General features: G+C 43.6%; 1 protein-coding gene across 9 annotated transcripts in view; it reads right to left on the bottom strand.

Annotated features, from left to right (window-relative positions):
- Positions 1-22,913, bottom strand: part of SH3KBP1 (SH3 domain containing kinase binding protein 1) — a 339,190-nt gene that overhangs the window by 281,982 nt on the left and 34,295 nt on the right. For 7 of the 9 annotated variants that reach the window (XM_077889066.1, XM_077889068.1, XM_077889065.1 and 4 more), the window contains one exon: positions 166-323. In XM_077889066.1, coding sequence (XP_077745192.1) covers positions 166-323 — 158 coding nt within the window. The remainder of the gene's footprint in view (positions 1-165; positions 324-22,913) is intronic. The other 2 variants (XM_077889074.1, XM_077889075.1) reach the window with 1 other exon arrangement.

Raw genomic sequence — 22,913 nt, 5'->3', positions numbered from 1 at the left:
TAGATATCTAGCACAAGGCTCTATGTGCTCTTCTTGACAGTACACAAGAGGTCAAACCATCAACGCATCCCCTAAGAGAGCCCAGGAAATTCCTCAAGTGCCCCCACAGCTTTGGTCAAGAGAACCCACATGGGCGACAGGAAAAGGGTTTCACGTTGTACTCACTCTTACAAAGTTGTCAGGGAACAAACCTCTTCTGCCGTTGATCTGTCCCTCCCACCAGCCTCCATCCTCCTTCCTGATGTTGGTGATGATCTCACCCACGCTGATAGTCAGCTCATCGTCGTGCTGGGCCTGGTAGTCAAACTCCACTATGGCCTCCACTGGAAGGAAGAGGGACAGAAACAAGAGCACTTTAGATCGAATGTTGCAGAAGTCTGAGGCCCAGCATCCCTGGAAGAGCAGCCATCATATTAAAGGAAGGTCCCCTCTACCAATACCTCAAATAACAGGGCCCCCACACAGCAACCTGATTTGGTTAACCTGAGGCCTGTTGCACAGAAACCACAAAGCACAGGTCCGTGGTCAGGCCGAGTGGCCCACAGGCCTCAGGCCAGCAGGAGCTTTGGAGGGGAAATCACACAGTGACAGCAGGCCAACAACATCTGCACTCCCAGAGGGAGGGCAGCGTCATTTCCCCAAGCACAGAGAAGACAAGTAACAGACACAAGTTGGGTACGTCAGTGTCCCCACCCTTGCCCAGATGAACTGTGCGATGTTAACTTCCCTGGGCCTCAGGCATGCAAAATGTGGGTGATAATAACTCCCGCTCCACAGACTGATGCCCCTCTCAGCCACAACATGCGTAAAGACAGCTGACACTGAGGGCCCTGCTGGCCAAAGCGATGTCTCAGCTGCTTACATCTGTGGGCACAACTGCCTTCTCAACAGAGGGCTTCTTGGGCAGCAACACTCCCTTTTTTTTAAGACTTTATTTGAGAGAGAGAGAGAGAAAGTTGAGTGCACAAACAGCGGGGAAGGGCAGAGGGAGAGGGAATCTCCAGAAGACTCCCTACATGGAGGGCTTGATCCCAGAACCCTGGGATCAGGACCTGAGCCAAAGGCAGACACTTAACTGACCGAGCCACCCAGGCGTCCCTCAGGCAGCAATACCATTTTAAAGTGTTCTCCCAATCTGGGGTGATTTTTTTATACGTGATCATAGGTGGAAGCAACAGATGACACATATGGGTCTCCTTGTTGACAAAGTACAGATGCAAGTTAGCAGAGCTAAGCGATCCTGAGCAAGCACGTTAATTTATCCATATATGGATTACACAATTCATCTACACCTTGGTCTCGCTTCACACCCACTTCAACCAATAAACTTCCTGTCCTTTTCCCACTATATTCCCAGGTCAATATGAATGAATGAATGGCAAATGAATCAATACAAGGGTAGCAAAAATTAGGTGAAACCTCAAGTGGTGAATTAGCAATTTGGGGATTATAGAAATGGAATAGGAAACATTTTAAATGAACTCTACAGGAAGCACACATACAAAAATGAACTAAAAATGGATCACAGACCTAAGAGCTAAAACTATAAAATTTTCAGAAGAAAGCACAGGATAGAACCTTAGTAATCTTGGGTTTGGCGAAGATTTCTTTAGTAGGAGACCAAAAAAAAAACACAAAATGACTTTTGAAATTTCAGTCCACTGGGGTAGGTTTCCAGAAAAGAGATTGGTAGGTAAGTGGGCTCCCTGTCAAATGGGTTTGCATATTCATTAGAGATGAATTCCCAAAGTGCTTCAGGATCATCTGGCCATCCAGACTGGCATGCTCCCCCCGTCCGTTCAAGTCAGCTAACACAGACAGTTCATAAGCAACCCAAAGTGAAATTTCCTTGCCTGAATCATTTCTTCATTTCAAAATTAGCTGGCTGACTGCTGTCATGAATGTGCCCAGGATGAAGTTGAGTTGTAAACCCTTCTCATCACTTACTTATTTTTTAAAAAATATTTTATTTATTTATTCATAGAGACACAGAGAGAGAGAGAGAGGCAGAGAGAGAAGCAGGCTCCATGCAGGAAGCCTGACTCGATCCCGGGACTCCAGGATCAGGCCCTGGGCTGAAGGCAGTGCTAAACCACTGAGCCACCGGGCTGCCCCCCACCCCTTCTCATCACTTGTAAACAAAAAGAAGGCACATAAGAACAGAAACAACGTGGCCTCTTCAGATTTTTCGTGATTCCTGATGAGTACAAAGGCAGAAACACTCCTATCTTCTTGTATTATGTTCTGCTCCCCAGCAGTTAAAATGAGCCATCATGACGATCAAAACCAGGTCCATTAAAAAATAACTTTCTTTAAATGATCTAGACAGGGATCTAATTGAAGCTCTGCTATTGGAAAATTATGTGCAATCTGCCTCTATTCATTGGAGAGTTTCTTTCCAAGGGTTATTTGCCTCATCTCTGATCTTTAGTGAAATTTTATGTATAATTGTCACGTATTTATTCCACCTCGGGAACAGAAAACACCTGTTTAGTGTTGCACTTTAGGCCAGTGTGTTTTATTAATGCAACTGTGACACAAAGTCTCCTTTACCTTTTCAAAATGTTATGGCTTTAAATTATGATTTATTTTGATTGTGGAATAAATACATGAATGGAAAAAAAAAAAAACATTGTTCCTGTGCCTGACATTTTCCTGCATTATCTCATTTAATCCTCACAATATTATGATGTTCTTCTTCCCAATTAAAGAACCTGAAGCTCAGCAAAACAGTTAAGATCATTTTCTGAGCCAGCACTCTCCAAAGTGTGATGGACTCACTTCAGGAATAAGTTGATATCATGAAAAAAAACTAGAACATCAATTCATTTTATTTTAATTTTAAAAAGATAAAAAATTCAACTTCCCTAATATTCTATTTGCAGAATGACACTGGTTCCTTCACCCAGCCTCTAGGTCCGGCAATCAAGGGTGCTCTAAGGACAGGAAGCAGCCTGAGGGACAGTGGTCCTCCTCGATAAGAATGGTGGCTAGAGCCAGAGCCAGCTTTCAGCTCTGTAATGCCTCCTGATAGAGCCTCTTTGTGGCTATTACCCCTCACTAAATGGATGAAAGGCTTGGAAAGATTTGTGTTAAGAAAGTAGGGGTTGTTGGGGCAGCCTGGGTGGCTCAGCGGTTTAGTGCCACCTTCAGCCCAGGGCATGATCCTGGAGACCCGGGATCGAGTCCCACATCGGGCTCCCTGCATGGAGCCTGCTTCTCCCTCTGCCTGTGTCTCTGCCTCTCTCTCTCTCTCTGTCTCTCGTGAATAAATAAATAAAATCTTTAAAATAAAAGAAAAAAAAAAGTAGGGGTTGTAGACAATACTCAACATGTGACCAAGGAAACAAGGAAATGGTGGAGCTACCACTTACAGCTTCTGGTGTGAGCTCTTGGCCAGCTACATTGGGAGGGGAACACAAGGACAGGCCAACCAGGTCTTCCAGAAAGACGACCAAAACCTAAATTATCAAGACAATTTATAATACAGGGTGTTTTCCACCATTGATATAGGTGTATATAACCTAATTGAACTACTGGGATTGCAAGATATTTAAAAGAATGCACCTGAGCCATGAAGACAAATGCCTTCACTTTCTACCAATGTCTGAAGTCATATAATACTCAATCTTATATGTTCCTAAAGTGTGAGGACACTTAGTGGACTGGAGTGTCCACTAAACCTAATAACAAATGTTTAGAAGCTTCTTTTGGGTTTTCTCAGTCAACTACTACAGTAATATATGCATATAATCTATACCTAAATATATACATGGAAATACTCAATTACTTTTATAAAAATAGGTATTTTTTTAATCAAGAAAGGTTTGGGACACTGACCTAGGCTCCCCAAAGCTGATCCCATTAGCACTTGGAAATAAAAGCTCACAGTCTGTCTGATGGGAACAGGAAATCATGGGTGAGTGGCATCAGGGGCAAAGCAGCACATGAGACCTGTCTGGGGGAGAGGGAGCACAGGAAGGCTACAAAGGAGGAATCTAGTCAAAAGTCTAACTAGACACTGAACTTGAATCCTGTGTACTTTGGGGAGCTCAGAACCCCATCAACTTCCAGAACACAGCCTTGCTGCTTCTTTCCTAAAGAGCAAGTCTCACTTTCTCTGTTCTCTAAGTGGGCCTTACCAAAAATGAAGCTGGAAAAGTACAGAGGAATCTGCTTTAATATGGTTTTTGAGAAGTTAACAGCTGCTGTCTGCTGCCACAAACTTATGAGAAACGCACCCTGGTTTTGCTTCAGCCTCCCTCTTTTGATGGGCCTGAGAACACACCTTAATTGACGCTTACTGTAAGTAAGGCTGAGGATTAAGAAGTGGGGGCTCAGGGATAAATAAAGCATAACTACATAATTTTTTAGTCTTTCCAATATCCTATTGACCTGGTCTTTCCAGATTTACACTTGTTTTATCTCTTAGACACTAGGTCATCACATACATCTGCCTTCTGGTGCCAGCTGGACTCTGACTGCCTCGTATCACCTTCCTGGCTCCTCCAGCCCCCAGTCTTCCCTGGGCCTCAAGGCAATTCCATGTGGTGGTAGCTGCACATGTGTCTCATGGTCCCAGTGAGCCTCTAATGCCTTCTGGGTGCAGATAACCCTTAGCTCTTAGTTCTGTTCTCTCTCTCTCCTATGAGCATCCATGACATGTAGTAGGTGCTCATTAAAAGCCATGATTAAACCAGCTGCTCAGCTTGCATTGTCTAATGGCAGGTAGTTCTCTGCCCAATCAAGATGGTACCAAAATGCCAAGTGTCAATCACATTTTTGCAAATTGAGTCAGATTCTTCAGTGCACTAAGGGAGCTTGCTATTTAAAGAATCCTGTGGTTAATGCTTTTGTAACATGAATAATCACTTCCTGCTTTACCTTTCCTGTCAAGATGAATTTTTATATATCAAGTTGCTCTAAGAGGAGGAAAACTATGTATGGTATTCTTAAGAGCTAATAAACCATGAGGCTGTGTCTCTCCTATCTCCTTGAAAGGCTAAGTCCATTGTTGTCTGCAAGCCTTTGAAAGGTTCTGGATTTTGGCTGTCCACTATAGTATCACCTGCCATGTTTGGCTCTTGAGTACCTGAAATGTCGACAGTCTGAATTGAGATGTGCCATAAAATACAAAGCAGATGCCAAAGACTTATTGAGAGAAAAAGAACATAAAATATCTCATATATTGCGATTGATTGCACATTGAAATTATTTTAGACATGCTAGGTTAAATAAATATATCATTAAAACTAATTTTGCTTGTTTCTTTTTACCTTATGGATGTGGCTACTATGACATTTAAAATTACATATGCAACCTGGTATTATACTTTCACTGGACAGAGCTAATTTAGGATAATACGTGGCAGACAGGTAATCAAGACCTCACATTTCATAAACACAGTCAATATATTCACAAGAGGGGATCCCTGGGTGGCTCAGCAGTTTGGCACCTGCCTTCGGCCCAGGGCATGGTCCTGGAGTCCCAGGATTGAGTCCTGCATCGGGCTCCCTGCATGGAGCCTGCTTCTCCCTCTGCCTGTGTCTCTGCCTCTCTCTCTCTCTCTCTCTCTCTCATTAATGAATGAATGAATAAATAAATAAAAATCTTAAAAAATATATTCACAAAAGCCCACGAGAAAGTCTGCATCCCCGAAACCCATTTCCTTGGCTTTGGGAAGCTGCAGAAATGATAAAACATTACCTAAGGTTTTTTTTTAATGGTACCCTTTGGGAAACTACCTGTGGGCATGAGCACAAAATTAAAATACCAAGCTAAATAAAATATATCGGAGGTATAATTAGGGCAACAGTAAACAAAATCCCATATTTAAAGACACCATAAATTACAAAACTTAAGAACGTCTCCCCGTCAGAAAACTACCACCTTCCAGCTGCCTGCTGCGCCAAAAGCCAGCCTCCACACGTTGGCTGCATCTAGCGCTGCTGCAAAAGGCGAAGCCACGGTTAAGCCATGTGTACAAACAGGCAGAGCCAGGAGATAAGAGGTCTGCTTGAACACACAAAACATGTCAACCACCCAGATCTCTGCCTTCAAACTTGCTGGAATGGGTCCTCCCCCAAAACATGAAATGGGTGCTTTTTAACTGTCAGTTGGCTAAGCCAGCTGCCAAGCACCTTCTCACAGCAAACTTCTCACGGTGGCATTTCAGAGGCCCTGCTCTGTGACCCAGCCCCTCCCCACTTCTGCACCAAACTTCCTGTCTCCTGGCACTTACCATGCCAAAAGCTCACGCTGGCTCAGCCCAATGGAGCTTGCAGTCTGACTGCAAGTCTGACTTTATCTTTTGCAGGATTCTACCTCCCTCGCCTAGCATAGCGTCCAGCTCACAAATGCCCGAATAAGCCAGAGCATAGAGGAGAAGAAAAGTTTCCCGATTAATTTCCTTTGTGTGTACACACACACACACACACACGATGCCACAAACCCCTCAGCAGTTTAAGCATGAAGAATTTCAGATGGGGGTGCCTGTGTGGCTCAGTCAGTTGAGCATTCAACTCTTGACTTTGGCTCAGGTCATGATCTCGAGGTTGTGAAGTTGAATCCTGCATCAGGGCTCCGCACTCAGTAGGGGGTCTGCCAGAGATTTTTCTCTCCCTCTCCCTCTGCCCCTCCCTCTGCTCTCTCTCTCAAATAAATAAATCTTTTTTAAATTAAAAAATAGTTTCAGGGGTGCCTGGGTGGCTCAGCCAGCTAATCAATCATGTACCTTTGGCTCTGGACATGATCCAGGAGTCCTGGGATCAAGCTCCGAGTCAGGCTCCCTACTCAGCGGGGCACATCTGCTTCTCGCTCTCCCTCTGTCCCTCTCCCTGCTCCTGCTCTCTCTCTGTCTCTCTGTCTCAAGTAAATAAATAAAATCTTTAAAAATTAATAAACTAATAAATTAATAAATTAATTAAAAGAATTTCAGATGTATACACAGCCAAGAAAATCAACAAAAAGGCAACTTACTGAATGGGAGAAAATATTTGCAAATCATATATCTAATAAGGGGTTAATATCTAAGATATATAAATAATTCATACAACTCAATAGCAAAACAAAACAAACAAAAACCACACACACACAATCTAATTTTTAAAAACGGGCAGAGGATCCGAATCGACATTTCTCCAAAGAAGACATCCAGATGGCCAATAGGTACATGAAAAGGTGCTCAACATCACTCATCATCAGGGAAATGCAAATCAAAACCACAAGGAGATATCACCTCACACCTGTGAGAACGGCTGGCATCAAAAAGACCAGAAATAACAAGAGTTGGTGAGGAAATGGAGGAAAAGGAACCCTTGTGCACCATGGATGGGAATGGTGCAGCTGCTATAGAAAGCAGTACAAAGGTTCCTCCGAAATTAAAAGTAGGACTACCACATGATCCAGCGATCCCACTCCTGGGTATTTACGTAAAGAAAATGAAAACACTCATGTGAAAAGAGATTTGCACCCCTATGTTCGCTACAGCATTATTTACAAGAGCCATGACATGGAAACTGCCCAAGTGTCCATCAATAGATGAACTGATAAAGAGGATGTGGCACATACATAATGGCATAGTACTGAGCCATAAAAAAGAATGGAATCTTTCCATTTGCAGCAACATGGATGGGCCTCGAGGGCATTATGCTAAGTGAAAGAAAGAGAAAGACAAAGAAAGATAATTATTGTATGATCTCACTTATATGTGGACTCTAAAAAAAAACAGAAAGAAAAAAGGTCATAGATAAAGAGAACAGATTGGCTGTTGACAGAGGCAAGGTTTGGCGAGGTGGGGGGTGAGATGTGAAATGAGTGAAAGGGGTTAAAAGATACAGACTTCTAGTTATAAAATAAATAAATCGTGGGGACGTAATATTTAGTATGGTGACCACAGTTAATAATATTTAACTGTATATATAAAAGTTACTGAGATTAACTCTTAAAAGTTCTCATCACAAAAAAAAATTTTTTTTAAAAGTTCTCATCACAAGAAAAAAACTCTTTAAACTGTGTGTGGTGATAGATAGTAACTAGACTTACTGTGTTGATCATTTTGAAATATATACAAATAGGGATTCCTGGATGGCTCAGCGGTTCAGCACCTGCCTTCCGCCCAGGGCATGGTCCTGGAGTCCCGGGATCGAGTCCCACATTGGGCTCCCTGCATGGAGTCTGCTTCTCCCTCTGCCTGCCTGTCTCTCTCTCTCTCTCTCTCTCTCTCTCGAATAAATAAATAAAATCTAAAAAAAAAAGAAAGAAATATATACAAATATCAGGGACGCCTGAGTGGCTCAGGGGTTGAGCATCTGCCTTCAGCTCAGGGCATGATCCCAGGGTCCTGGGATCGAGTCCCACATTGGGCACCCCACAGGGAGCCTGCTTCTCCCTCTGCCTGTGCCTCTGCCTCTCTTCTCTGTCTCTCATGAATAAATAAATAAAATCTTAAAAAAAGAAATATATACAAATATCAAATCATTATGTTATACACCTGAAACTGTTATATGTCAATCGTATCTCAACAAAAAAAGAAAAAGAACTGTTTCATTTGTGAATTTTAAAGAATAATTTTGTAATGTTTTGTTCCAGATGTCTAATTGAGGAAAGCATACAAAATCAAAAAGTAATTGTTTGCCAAAAAAGATTTCACCAGGAAAGATCATGATTCCTGATGATTAGAGATAGAAAGAACATTAGTTACCATCTTGTCAAATCCTTTTCTTAATTTTACTGATGAGGAACTGAGGCCTGGAAGATTCCATGACTGAGGCTCAGAGAGGGTGAGAGCTAAATCATGGCAGTGTCAAGACTGGGACTAAACTCTCCCAGGTCATGGTTCCAGCAAGAGAAGAGAAGATACAAAGTGAAAAGGAGAAAAACTGAGACCAGAGAGATAGAGACATCCACACCATTGGGTTCTTTTTTAATCCTTTCATGTATAACATAGTACCCAGAACACCCAGAAAAAATTATACTGGTCAAGAACATACAAGAACTTATGTTCAAATCTAATGAGATGGAGGGACGCCTGGGTGGCTCAGAGGTTGAGCGCCTACCTTCGGGCCAGGGCGTGATCCTGGTCCCGGGATCAAGTCCCACATCGGGCTCCCTGCATGGAGCCTGCTTCTCCCTCTGCCTGTCTCTGCCTCTCTCTCTGTGTTTCTCATGAATAAATAAAATCTTTTTAAAAAATCTAATGAGATGGAAAGGAGACCAGTGGTTGCCTAGGCCAGGGAGTGACTGCAGATGAATACAAGAGATCTTACTGAGCTGACGGAAATGTTCTAAAATTAAACTGTGGTGAGGGTTTCACGATGCTATAAATTTACTAAAATCATCGAACTGTACACTTAAAATGGGTATTTTATACTTGAATATAGTTTTTAAAAATAAAAAGACTACGTGATGTTTATTTTGGAATTTACGATCATAGATATCACTCACTGAGGTGGTTGACTGCGTTTGTGTCCCAGGGAGAGACCAATCCCCATTCAGAAGGGGAATCCATTTGGGGGACCGTCCCCTCTCCTATGAGATATAGTCTGATGGGACTGTCCATCAAAATGTCCCACATCTGCCAGGATAGGACTCAACTAGGTCTCATAACAGCAGATGGACATGACAAAGACTGGACATGGCTAGAGCAAATCCCCCGGCAGGGCTCCCCAAAGAGGCAAGGAGCTCTGGGGCTTCCTCGTTGCTATCTTTTCTCAAACTGAACTTCCAGCTCTTCTTCCATCCTATAAACCAGCCAGCAGCCCTCCAATAAATCCTCTTCCCTACTTTGATTGAGGGTGAGTTGGTTTCTGTTGCTTCCAACCAGAGAACCTCAACAGATACACTTGTTTTTTTTTTAAGATTTTATTTATTTATCCATGAGAGACACACAGAGAGAGAGAAGCAGAGACACAGGCAGAGGGAGAAGCAGGCTCCATGCAGGGAGCCCGACGTGGGACTCGATCCCAGGTCTCCAGGATCACGCCCTGGGCTGAAGGCGGCTCTAAACTGCTGAGCCAACCAGGCTGCCCAACAGATACACTTGTACATCAACTTTTTGAACAATAGACTCTTCCCTACACAAGTCTGCACAAAGCCCAGTTCTCACCATCCCCAGCTCTCCCGGTAGTGTCAAGGCACAGGGTTTGGGGACCTGAACTTCCTGGATCAAGGCCACCAGTGCTGGGAGGTCCAACACAGCTGACCTCCACACCAGCACATTTTCCTGTGGCATCTTCACAAACACACCACTAAGGAGACCATTCGGGGGCCAACAAACGTTCATTCCTAAGTCCTGAAACTGTCTGAAACTGAGCATGAGCTTCCCCAAGGAAGACAGGCAAAGAACATAGACTCCAGTGAACTAAGTCACTGCTCCTGAACTCTCTCCCCAGGCACCGTTTGCAGGGATGGCTTCCTACAGTGTTAAATGATGTCTTCAGGGGCCCAGCAGCAGCTCTCAGAACTGGGCCTCAGCAGGGAAGGGAGAAAGAGAGCTATCAAGAGAGAAGAAAGAGCAGCAGCCAGCTGGGAGAGAGGAAAGAAGGCCCACCGCCGACTGCCTCCCATGACACTCCTGTTACACTGCTCACTAAGCCAGCCTCCAATCCCATCTCTCAACTCGGGCTATCTCTATCCCAAGCATCTTCATGGAAGATACAAGCCGTGGGAGAAAGAACACAGGCCTTGACATGGTAGGCCTGGGAGTGACTTCTGGCTGAGATATTCCCTAGCTGTGTGTCAGGGGACACACACCCTGCTTGAATTCATTTGTTCTGTGCTTAAAACTGGGAAGTGATATACCCATTGGGTGGTTGCAACGACTGAGGGGCGATGCGTATAAACTCCTGTATGCAGCAGCTACTCCATAAACCATAGCCTTCCAGTAGGCCCTTACCGTGCTGTGCTGTGAAGGTTTCCCCATGCACATCCTCCCTCTCTGCTCCCTGGAATGGGACCTCTTAAAGGGCAGATCTGAGCATCTCTTCCCCCTCACCTGGCATCAGGCACAGAGTAGGTACTCAATAACTGTTGGCAATTGCATGCATGTCCTGAGAAAGCATCACCCCAAACCACAGCTTATTACTCAAGCACAATGAAATGCCGTTACAAATGCGAGCCTAGTTGTCTGACTCTAAGGCTAGCAAAATTCAAAAACCAGCACAACCAGTTAGTCACAAAATAGGTTATGGCCCACTGGCCCAAACCTCTCAAGTTCCACTATAATCAGCCTTGACTCCATCCCCACCTCTGCCACGACCACCGACCACAACCACTGCCCCGACAGAGGGGCCCCAGGGTAGAGATGAGGATGTGATGCAGGACCACGGCTGGGTTACCTGCTCCCTCAACCAAAAGTGCTTCACAAAGGCTGGGGGGTGAGTCCCTCACAGCCTGCATTTGGAAGGCTTGGCCTCACCAGGCTTCACCCAAGGAGCCAGAAACAATGAGTTGTTAAATACTTCCTGACTGAAATTAACCCCTGCAAACCTAATGTGCAGATCTTTGAAGAATGTGCCTTCAATAGACTGGAGAAGAATAACTTGGCCTGAAAAAGATTTTTTAAGATTTTTAAAAATATTTTATTTATTTATTTATTCATGAGAGTCACAGAGAGAGAGGCAGAGACACAGGCAGAGGGAGAAGCAGGCTCCACACAGGGAGCCCAATGCGGGACTTGATCCAGGGACTGCAGGATCACGCCCTGAGCTGAAGGCAGGCGCTCAACCGGTGAGCCACCCAGGCATCCCGAAAAAGATCTTTTTTAATAAAAAAGAGAATACAGAGAATTCTGTGCAGATGATTTTGCAGGTAAAAACTAGCAAAGAATCAAGACAATTGATTATGGTTGATAAGACTGTATAAAGAATGGTTCTACATAACAACCATGGAGAAGAAAATAAACTGCTCCTTAAAAAACCAGTTCAATAAAAAGTTAATTAAGTCAAAACAGCTTAGCCACTTAAAGAAAACATAACCTTTTTTCTTCAGTAGAAGAAAGAAAACACATGAATGTTGCTTTACATAAATACTTGACAGTTGTAAGTAACAAAGTGGCTTGAGGATGAATAGATATGGCTTTTTTCCTCCTTGACTTTATAATGACAACCTGGCTCTCAAATTCAAAGGAGTGACCTAAAGACAGGTGCCTGATTAGAAGGTGATCCCTTATTTTTCTCAGTGAGAAGATCCAAAGGGTCTGGGGCCAACCAAATCTTAATAAGGAAGAAGAAACAGTCAAATGTGTGCTTATACTATGGGTTAATTAAGTTAGAGATTAGAGAAAATAAAATAATTAGAAAACACTGCTTCTCCCCCCGACATCCACTCATGCCATGAACCAATTTTATTTGACAGACACTGCATGGGTGGGTGAAACACATTTGGTTATGGACAAGGCATCGAAAATGTTTGCTTAAACTTCTTTATTAATTCAGGGCAGCCCAGGTGGCTCAGCAGTTTAGTGTCACCTTCGACCCAGGGCATGATCCTGGAGACCCAGGATCGATTCCCACGTCAGGCTCCCTGCGTGGAGCCTGCTTCTCCCTCTGTGTCTCTGCCTCTGTGTGTGTGTGTGTGTCTCTTATGAATAAATAAAATCTTTAAAAAAATAAAAATTCAGTCAGGGCAGCCTGGGTGGCTCAGCGGTTTAGCGCTTGCCTTCAGCCCAAGGTGTGATCCTGGAGTCCCGGGATCAAGGATCAAGCATGAAGCCTGCTTCTCCTTCTGCCTGTGTCTCTGCCTCTCTCTCTCTCTCTGTGTCTCTCATGAATAAATAAATAAAATCTTTAAAAATAAATAAAAATAATAAAAAAATAAAAATTCATTCATATTGCCCTATAGTACAAGATATCTTGTAAGGACTGCACTAGAATACAGCTCTGGCTTTTCTCAAGGACAGTCTGGGGTGGCTGGGGAGGTGGCTCTAGAGGTGGACATGCGGCAGGAAAAGAAGAAAGACAAAGGCTTTCTGCTGACCTCAGGGCAACTAAGTGGAATGAGCGTAAGGGGCAAGGATGCTCAGAAGACTGGGGAAGCAGGTCAAAAGGGGGGAAGTGAGGCATGATTCCACAGAAAACAGTGGTCAGTCTGCCCAGCGGCAAGGCCTGAGTCACCACCCAGGCTTCTGTGAATAAGAAACGCACTGTCTGGTGGGGGAGAAAGTAGACAGGGGTGACAGGAAACCGCAGGGGATCTTCACTGCCTTCCCCCGGCAGATCCAGCACCTCTCTTGAGGCTTCACGTCCACCCCAGGTGTAATGGTCCCTTAGGGCGTGAGCCCCCGGAAGGCAGAAGGAAGCGTGTGGGCCTTCTGAAAGAAAAGGCACGTTGCCCAATGCTTCCGCCCTCAAGTGCTGAGCCGACTGTCTGGCCCCACCGCTCAAGCAGTGCTTGTTGCTGAGTGAAGAGAAACCTGCAAGGATGATATTTTTTTTTTTTTTTTTGGATGAGAAGCTGAGAATCCAAGAGGACAGGGTCTGGGAGAAACGCACAGGGCTGAGAGCGGAGCGTAACTGCACAGCAACGGCTCTCCCAAGCAGTCTGCAATTTCAAACTGTTAGAGGAGTAACTACCCTGAGCTTCCCAACATCCAGTCTGGAGAGAAGAGCCGGGGCACCTGCAACACTGCATTGGCCACAGTGCGCTCGGCTCGATGGGTTCCTGGTGTTTCATGTAAGACAGTATGTATGGCAAGGGGGAGTCTGTGGACATTGTAATCACTAATGGTTTGCAACTCTTTTCAGTTGGCATTTTTAACAGCTTTAATAAAAGACAATCTGAGCTAAAAGTGGCTATCTACTTTAAGAACATTTCATTAATCAACTACATTGTAAGTACTTTGTTACAGAAGCAGAAAACCCCTTACTAAGTGCTTATGGACAAAGATGAACAGGAACAGCGTGAAGTTAAAACCCAACATTTTTTTCTTCCCTTGAGGACTGCAATTTAAAGTTGGACAAACAGAATAATGCATAAATAAACTGGACCAGGGCTTAACATTATGAAAACCTTTTCCAAAAGTGAAAAATAAATAAAATAAAACAAATAAATAAATAAAATAAATAAAACTAAAAGGATCAACAGTCCCACATCAAAAGACTTTTGAAAGGATGATCCAAGAAGAGTAGTTGTACGATTTTCTTTTTCAGAAATAACTGCATTAAGTTTCCAAATACCAGTTTTCACTAAGAAAAACCAAGCCAGGTAGCACTGTACAAATGGCTGGTTCCAAGGCTGGAACAGGAAAGGTAACAAGCCTGAAACATCTTGTCAAAGCAAGGAAGCCATCAAAGACTAATAGAGTCATGTCAAAAGAACTCAGAAGTGAATGAGAAAAGGCTCCCACTGGCCACAAATGATCAGTAAGAATCAGTAAGAATAACTGCAATGGATTGAAACATGTCAAACAGGTTTGATGTCTCAAATCGATATATGTTATATGATGTATGCTTCAGAATTTTTGTTTTGTTTTGTTTTGTTTCAAATCAAAGATCTGGGACGCCTGAGTGGCTCAGTGGTTGAGCGCCTCCCTTCGGCCCAGGACATGATCCTGGAGTCCGGGGATCAAGTCCCACATCGGGACTCCCTGCCTGGAGCCTGCTTCTTCCTCTGCCTGTGTCTCTGCCTCTGTGTCTCTCATGAATAAATAAATAAAATCTTTTTAAAAAATCAATGATCACCTTTGGAGAATGCTGGAGAATCAACTCATTTTTCTGAGAACTGGGAAATTAAGGGAAAGAATCCAACATCTGTCCTGCTTTTCCCATATGAACGTAGGATAACCAAATAGTTGATGAGGTACAATTCCTCTTTATAGGAGTATTCTGACTAACAAATGAAGAAGGAATGAAAGAATGAGATAATCAACATCTCGCAACCTCTAATGTAATCCAGCACCGAGGCCATGGTCACCAACGGCTGCTGACATTACAAAAAGAGACAACCAGGCTTCAAGAGCCTTATGACCAAAGGATTTGCCACCCCCGTAGAGCAAGCCTCTGGATTTGCTGCCAGGTTACAGGGGACCCAGGGGCCAGGAATATGTCAAATGGCACCCTCAGGTGCAGTCAACAAAATCCAGACTCTAGGAAACTCTACAAGCACATGACTTAGCTCCTTCAACCAAAAATAAGCAAATAAATAAGTAAATAATCCAAAGGAAAGGGAAAGGAGATAGTGCAACCTAAATTAAAAGAGACCCAGGGACAACGAGCCAGTCATAAAGTATGGACCTGGGATCCCTGGGTGGCGCAGCGGTTTGGCGCCTGCCTTTGGCCCAGGGCGTGATCCTGGAGACCCGGGATCGAATCCCACATCAGGCTCCCGGTGCATGGAGCCTGCTTCTCCCTCTGCCTGTGTCTCTGCCTCTCTCTCTCTCTCTGTGACTATCATAAATAAAAAATAAATAAATAAATAAATAAATAAATAAATAAATAAATAAATAAATAAAAAAGTATGGACCTTCCAGATTCAGATTCAAACAAATGCCTTTTTACATATTTTAACTATGTGTCACTGAATATTTGAGCTGAAAGCCTGGGGATAAGGAAACATTGTTAGTTGCTGTAGGTGTAAAAATGATATTGTGATTATGGTTTTGAAAAGAGTCCTTATCTTTAAGAAATACATGCTGAAACACTTCCGGATTGTTAAAACGCTCTAAATGTGTAAGGAGAAGAACAATGTTCTTCAGTGAACCTAAAAAATGAAGAGAAAAATCTAAATGCTCGTGTAACTTGTCCTGGTGTAACCAGGAGTTTCACAAGTGATTCACCTCACCATGTTATACACAGCAATGCACCTGAAAAGGAAGATGGGGTTTTTAAAGGCAACAAGATATTAAAAGTTATGTGTGTGTGTGCACGTGCATGTGTTTCAATACCTGAATTTGTTGAGGGCACGAGATATCCACAAATATTTTTAAATAAAGAATTGATCCAGGGCACCTGGGTGGCTCAGTGGTTGAGCGTCTGCCTTTGGCTCAGGAGGTGATCCTGGATTCCTAGGATCAAATCCCACATTGGGCTCCCTGCAGGGAGCCTGTTTCTCCCTCTACCTTGTGTCTCTGCCTCTCTCGAATGAATAAATAAATAAATAAATAAATAAATAAATAAATAAATAAATATTTTTAAAAATTGATCCAAGAGTATTTTCCCTTTTTAGTGCTACCATTTATTCTTTGCAAATAATTATAAAATACATCTCAAGTAACCAAAATTAAGATTATCTCCCTACAAGAGGTGCATTTCAAAAGAAACTCTGAGGCAACTGGGACTTAACCTATATTTACTTTGCACATTGTACACTGCTTAACCTTAATTCCTTGGTCAAAATATACTTTTAGTTACTATTTAAAAAACCATAGTAAGCAACAAACACAATCAAAAGTGTGTTCTACAGCTCTACAAGCATGGACCTTGAAACAAAATAGCAAGGTCACCTCTGGGAACATTTTGAATTTGGATTTTGTTGTTGTTGTTGTTGTTGTTGTTGTTGGCAGTGGTGGTGTGTGTTTATGTGTGGAGTGAGAACAGAACTTTATTTTTCTCTGTCATGTTTTACTTTTTCTTTCAGCTTTGAGATACAATTGACATATAACACCCTGTAAGTTTAAGGCATAGAATGTAATGATTTGATACACTTATATATTGCAACATGATGACCACAATAAAGTTAGTTCACACAGCCTTCCCTTCACACATAATCACCATTTTGGTGTGTGTATGTGGTAGTGGTGAGAATATTTAAGATCTACTCTCTTGGGACGCCTGGGTGGCTCAGCGGTTGAGCATCTATCTGCCTTTGACTCAGGGCATGATCCCAGAGTCTTGGGATCGAGTTCCACATCAGGCTCCCTGCATGGAGCCTGCTTCTCCCTCTGCCTGTGTCTCTGCCTCTCTCTCTCTCTCTGTGTCTCTCATGAATAAATAAATAAAATCTTAAAAAAAAGATCTACTCTCTTAGCAACTTTCAAGTATTCAATGCAGTATTGTTAACCATAGTCACCCAGCTGCCCTAAAACTTATTTATGTTGTTACTGGAAATATGTACTTTTTGACCAGTAACTCCCACTTTCCCCACCCCACTCCCAGAACCTGACAATCACACTCTACTCTGTTTCTGTGAGGTTGGCTTTTTTAGATTCCACAAAGTGAGATCATGCAGTCTGTCTCTGTCTAACGTATCACACTTAGCATAACACTCTCAAGGTCCATCCAGGTTGTCACAAAAAGCAGGATTGCCTTCTTTTTATGGCTAAGAGTCCATTGTATGTACATGTCATATTTTCTTTATCCATTCATCCACTGATGGACACGTAAGTCGTTTTTCATGTCTTGGTTATTATGAATAATGCTGCGAGGAACATGGGAGTGCACATATCTCTTCATTTCCTTCAGATAGATACCCAGAAGTGGGATTGCTGGATCATAAAATAATTCTATTTTTAATATTTTGATGAACCTCCATACTGTTTTCCATAGCGGTTATACTAATTGACATTCTGATTTGGGGTTTCTTGAGATGTGTTAAGGAAGGCTGTGGTTTTGGTTGTTTAGGTGTAAAAGTGGTATATCATTATTATGGTTTCTAACAGAGTCCTCATCTTTGAGAACTGTGTGCTAAAACACGACAGAAATGTGGTAGATCACCTGCCTAGCCCTCGGCACTCCAGTCCCTGAGAGCTGGCCCCTCATTTGGTGGGGGCAAGCCCCAACAGGCACTTGTGTCTATCCATTGCCAGTACCCCCTATGCCTCCATACCTCCACCACTCTCCTAAGCCCCTTTTTAGGAAGGAGGAAAAGTATGCGTTGAACAATAGGGTCAGATGCTTGCAGACCCCAGGACTGATGATTTCCAAGGCACCTTTCAGGGCTATGAGCCGACAGGTCTGCAGAAGTACCACTGAGAAGGCAGCAGCAGGCAAGAGCCCAAGGGGGAAATTCACTTCATTCTCACTATAAATGAAATAAGCAAATCCAGTCAACCACCCTCTCTCCCTGAAAGGAGGGGAAATTCCTAGTCCTCATCACAGATCTAATCATGCTGGACTGCTGCCTTTGTCCGCCAGCAGAGCGAAAGCCACAGGCAGGCAGAGAGGATACTGCTGTGTCTGCCCCCTGTCTACCCAGAGCTGGCCTAATGCCTGGCCTAAAGTAGGAATGTGATAAGTATTTGCTGAATGAAAATATACTCTTAATTTCTAGGTGCCAGGTGCCTTTATCCTCATCACATCACCCCTCTCATGCTCTTCCAGAATGTGACCCCAGTCATCAACAGAGGTAGTCTAATCTCCCTCCCTGGGTCTTTGAATTTGGGCAGGTTTGTGAGCACTTGGACCAGGAGAGTGCAAGAAAGTAATAATGCTGTGTGACTTCCAAGGCTGGGTGACAAAGCCTAATATGCAGTTTCTAACCCACTTACTGGGGGGACGCCTGGGTGGCTCAGCGGTTGAGCGTCTGCCTTGGCTCAGGGCGTGACCCCAGGGTCTGGGGATTCAGTCCCACATTGGGCTCCTTGCAAGGAGCCTGTTTCTCCCTCTGCCTATGTCTCTGCCTCCCTCTCCCTCTCTCTCTCTGTCTCTTGTGAATTAAAAAAAAAACTTTGGGGGAAAAAAAAACCCCACTTGCTGGGATACTCTGAGGACTGCCATGCTGTGAGGAAACCAAACCAGGAACTCCAGGTGGCCGCTGAGTTGGGCCAACATGTGAGTGTCAGTACCTTCAGAGGATCCCAGCTCCCCTGTTGCTGAGTGACCCCCCCCAGCTTTCAAATCTTCCTAGGAGAGGCCCCAGCCATTGTGGAGCTGAGAGACAAGCCATTCCCACCGTGCCCTGTCCAAATTCTTGACCCACAAGATCTGTAAGCATAATAGAACGGCTATTTAAAAAAAAAAAGAATGACTGTTTGAAGGTGCTAAGTTCCGAGTCGCTTGTAATACAGCACTAGTAACTAGCACACACCCTGAGGTGCCTATTGCTATTCCTAATTTATGAAGAGTCTGGTTCCCAGAGAGATAAGATAACCCGTCTGAGGGTGGGTGGCTGATGTCCCAGCTGCCAGCCAGTCTGCATTTACAGACTGTCTTCTTGCCCCCATCCCTGCTCATATTTTTGTCCAGTGGAGATCTTCTGAGTCATAAGCTCCAGACACTGTGGCTATACTGAGAAAAATGTGAAGATACCCAAGTGCATACATGAATACACGTAGCATACTCAAATATGAAACCAGGCCAAATTAGGCCTGCCTGCCCTTATAAATTCTTAGCTGACATTGTTTCAGACAGAAAGGCTCTTCGGTCTGGTAAGTATTTATTAAGAGTCTGGGGGAACAGAGACACTGGGCTAGATGACAGGCATAGAAGTCAAGGGCCCATCATAGGAGAAGAATCAGGAAAGGATGAAAAGAGAAGGAAAGACATTTCTTTCTCTGACATTGGATAAAAAGAAGATAAAAGGAAATATAAGCATTCTAATAGCAACGCAAAGACAGAGATGAGGGTACACAAGAGAACTGATGCCCTCTCTTATGCAGGAATCAGGATCATCTATGGGTAAGGGTCAGGTGCAGGAAGAGAATCTGAGAAACTTAAGAAAGCAGTCTAGAATAAGCTCATTGCAAAGGCACTATGGAATTTCCTTTGCATATTTTGTGTGTGTGTGTTTTCATTTACAAAAGAAAATGAAAGAGTGGGTGAGAGGTGAATGGAAGCATTGCTGGGCGGCCATAAGGACCCAGCAGAACAGGCAGTGGCTCCTTGCTCCACCCCCACCATTCCTCCAGAGCCCATAGCAAGGTCAGAGGTGAGAGCCACATGGGCGCCCCAGAGCTGTGCCCAGGTAGGAGAGAACAGATTCAGAGCTGGGCTCAGCTGCCTCCAGTAACTGATCCAGGGAGAGTGGGGAGTGCCCGCCAGGCCAAGCAGGTAAGGTACAGACTAGAAGAGGGTGGTCACAGAGTCAGGGAGATGGTGGTAGGTGGAAAGGAAAGTTAGGATGACTGACCAACCGCACAGGGCTGTGGGTCCAGAAGGTGGAGCACACCCTGCAAGAACGTCTGCAGGGTGCTTTGTAGACCCAGACAAACTGGTGGACAATAGAGAAGCTCTAAAGGAAAGGAAGAGATGAAGAAGTGCCCAAGGATGGTGGGGGAGGAGGTCTCCTTCTTGTTCTTTCCCCCAACAACATCTCTCATCCACACAACATTGCTTTCCAAAATTTTCCTTCTCAAAAGACTCTCCAGAACATTGTCACCATGGAATGGGAGACTGTCCATGTGTACAAGTCTCCCAGCGTTAGGAGCCTTCAAAGGATCTTAAGGCTAAACCTCTCTTGGAAATGACAAGAATTTCTTCAAAACACCTAGAACTAGCAGTATGTGAAACAATTAAGCTGGATTTACCAGTCCATAAAGATGTGTCTCAATGAATGCTAACATACCCTTGAGGTCAATAGGTTAGAACCAATATTTACTGTGTAAATGAATACTGCCTTTGAAAGAAATAATATATTTGGGGAAAGTTCCCATTCTTGGTCCTGGAGCTAAAAGCCCACCACAATCTGGCACAGATTTGACACTGACAACCTCACTCACATTTATACCCAGCCCCCAGCCCCAATTCTGGTTCCCCATCCTGGCCCACACTACCCCACACACACTCTTCCCCAGAGGACACTTACATGTTCTCATCCATGAAATCTGGTTCCTTATTCCTTACATCACAAAATGCTCTCCATCTTCATGGCTTGAAGTCAACTTCAAACCCTGTCATCCATCCCCCACCACATTCTCAGATTTACTAACTTTAGCATTAACTGAGCAAATTACTTTTAATTATCATATACTGCCTTGTAACATCCTTTGAATTACTGTCTCAGATTGGGAGTTGGTAAACTTTTTCTTTTTTTTTAATTTTTATTTATTTATGATAGTCACACAGAGAGAGAGAGGCAGAGACATAGGCAGAGGGAGAAGCAGGCTCCATGCACCGGGAGCCCGACGTGGGACTCGATCCCGGGTCCCCAGGATCGCGCCCTGAGCCAAAGGCAGGCGCTAAACCACTGCGCCACCCAGGGATCCCGGTAAACTTTTTCTTAACTTTTTTTTTATCCAAAGAGTAAATATTTTAGGCTTTGTGGGCCATACAAACTGTAGTATTCAACTCTGGTGTTATAGTGAGAAAGCAGCCACGGACAATAAAAAAATAAAGGTCATGGCTGTGTTCCAATAAAACTTTATTTACAAAAATAATTAGTAGGTCACATTCGGGCTATTGGCCACAGTTTGCCAATCTCCATCTTAGACTGTTATTTTAATTCTTATTATCTCTTAAATTATATGTCTTGTCATTCAAAACAGATTTAAGTTCCTTCAGAAAAGGGACTGGGTTTATATTTTCATTTACTCTTAGCCCCTACCTGGCATAATGCTACACATACAAAGCATATACACATTTTTGATTAATCATTGAGTATATATTGAGTGATGTGCTATATATCACATTTTTTTGTTGTGTGTGTATACTGATGGCACAAACGTTAATTTCTAACTAGTTCTTTTTTTTAATAAATTAATTTTTTATTGGTGTTCAATTTACCAACATACAGAATAACACCCAGTGCTCATCCCGTCAAGTGCCCCCCTCACTGCCCGTCACCCATTCACCCCCACCCCCCGCCTTCCTCCCCCCCCTTCCACCACCCCTAGTTCGTTTCCCCAAGTTAGGAGTCTTTTTCTTCTCCCTTCCCTTATATTCCCTTTCACTGTTATTTATATTCCCCAAATGAATGAGAACATACACTGTTTGTCCTTCTCCGACTGACTTACTTCACTCAGCATAATACCCTCCAGTTCCATCCACGTTGAAGCAAATGGTGGGTATTTGTCATTTCTAATGGCTGAGGAATATTCCATTGTATACATAAACCACATCTTTATCCATTCATCTTTCGATGGACACCGAGGCTCCTTCCACAGTTTGGCTATTGTGGACATTGCTGCTAGAAACATCGGGGTGCAGGTGTCCCGGCGTTTCATTGCATCTGAATCTTTGGGGTAAATCCCCAACAGTGCAATTGCTGGGTCATAGGGCAGGTCTATTTTTAACTCTTTGAGGAACCTCCACACAGTTTTCCAGAGCGGCTGCACCAGTTCACATTCCCACCAACAGTGTAAGAGGGTTCCCCTTTCTCCACATCCTCTCCAACATTTGTTGTTTCCTGCCTTGTTAATTTTCCCCATTCTCACAACTTAATTGAACTGTTTGCCATAAAGTGTTTTGTGTTGTTTACGTTTTGTTTTTTTTTTAACTTTCCTGGTCTGCTCTTTTGCCAGATACTTTTCTTCTAATCATTTCCACAGATGGCCTAATCCATTCATCCCACCAGCTACACAACAGCCTAGCACATTCCACAAGCTAGCTGACATCAGCAGGACTTAGGCCCTCTGCAGATAAAAGTGCCCACTTCAGTATTCGGTTTCAACCATCACATCGCAGAAGTAAGGAGAAAGAAAGGTTTATACAGGCAGAAGGGAAGCTTTTGGAAAAAAAAGAGAGGAAAATCTATCACTGCTGTTCCCCACAGAAGCAAACATGAAACAATTACCCGTAACCAAAATAAAATTAACTTCACAGTGGGTTAGTGACAGTTCCTGTCAGATGCTTCTAGTTCGCTTCTAAATCGACAACTGCAACAGAGAGAAAAGAAAGTAGACATCTTCTGAAGAATTTCAAATATGTAATAAACTACATCGCCCCCACGAAACCCTGCTTTTAAGTGTGTTCAAGTAGATCCTACATCAGGAGCTAAAGAGAAATACTCTGTTCTTTCCGAATAAAATGACAAATAGGTCACAGAGAGCCTAAGACTCGACTTCTTGCCAGTAGTGACCTCTGATGCGGATAAAATCCCCACTT

The sequence above is a fragment of the Canis aureus genome, chromosome X, assembly GCF_053574225.1.
Source record: "Canis aureus isolate CA01 chromosome X, VMU_Caureus_v.1.0, whole genome shotgun sequence".
NCBI lineage: Eukaryota > Metazoa > Chordata > Mammalia > Carnivora > Canidae > Canis > Canis aureus.
Note: the sequence above shows the minus strand (reverse complement) of the source record. Positions and strands in the feature narration are given on the sequence as shown.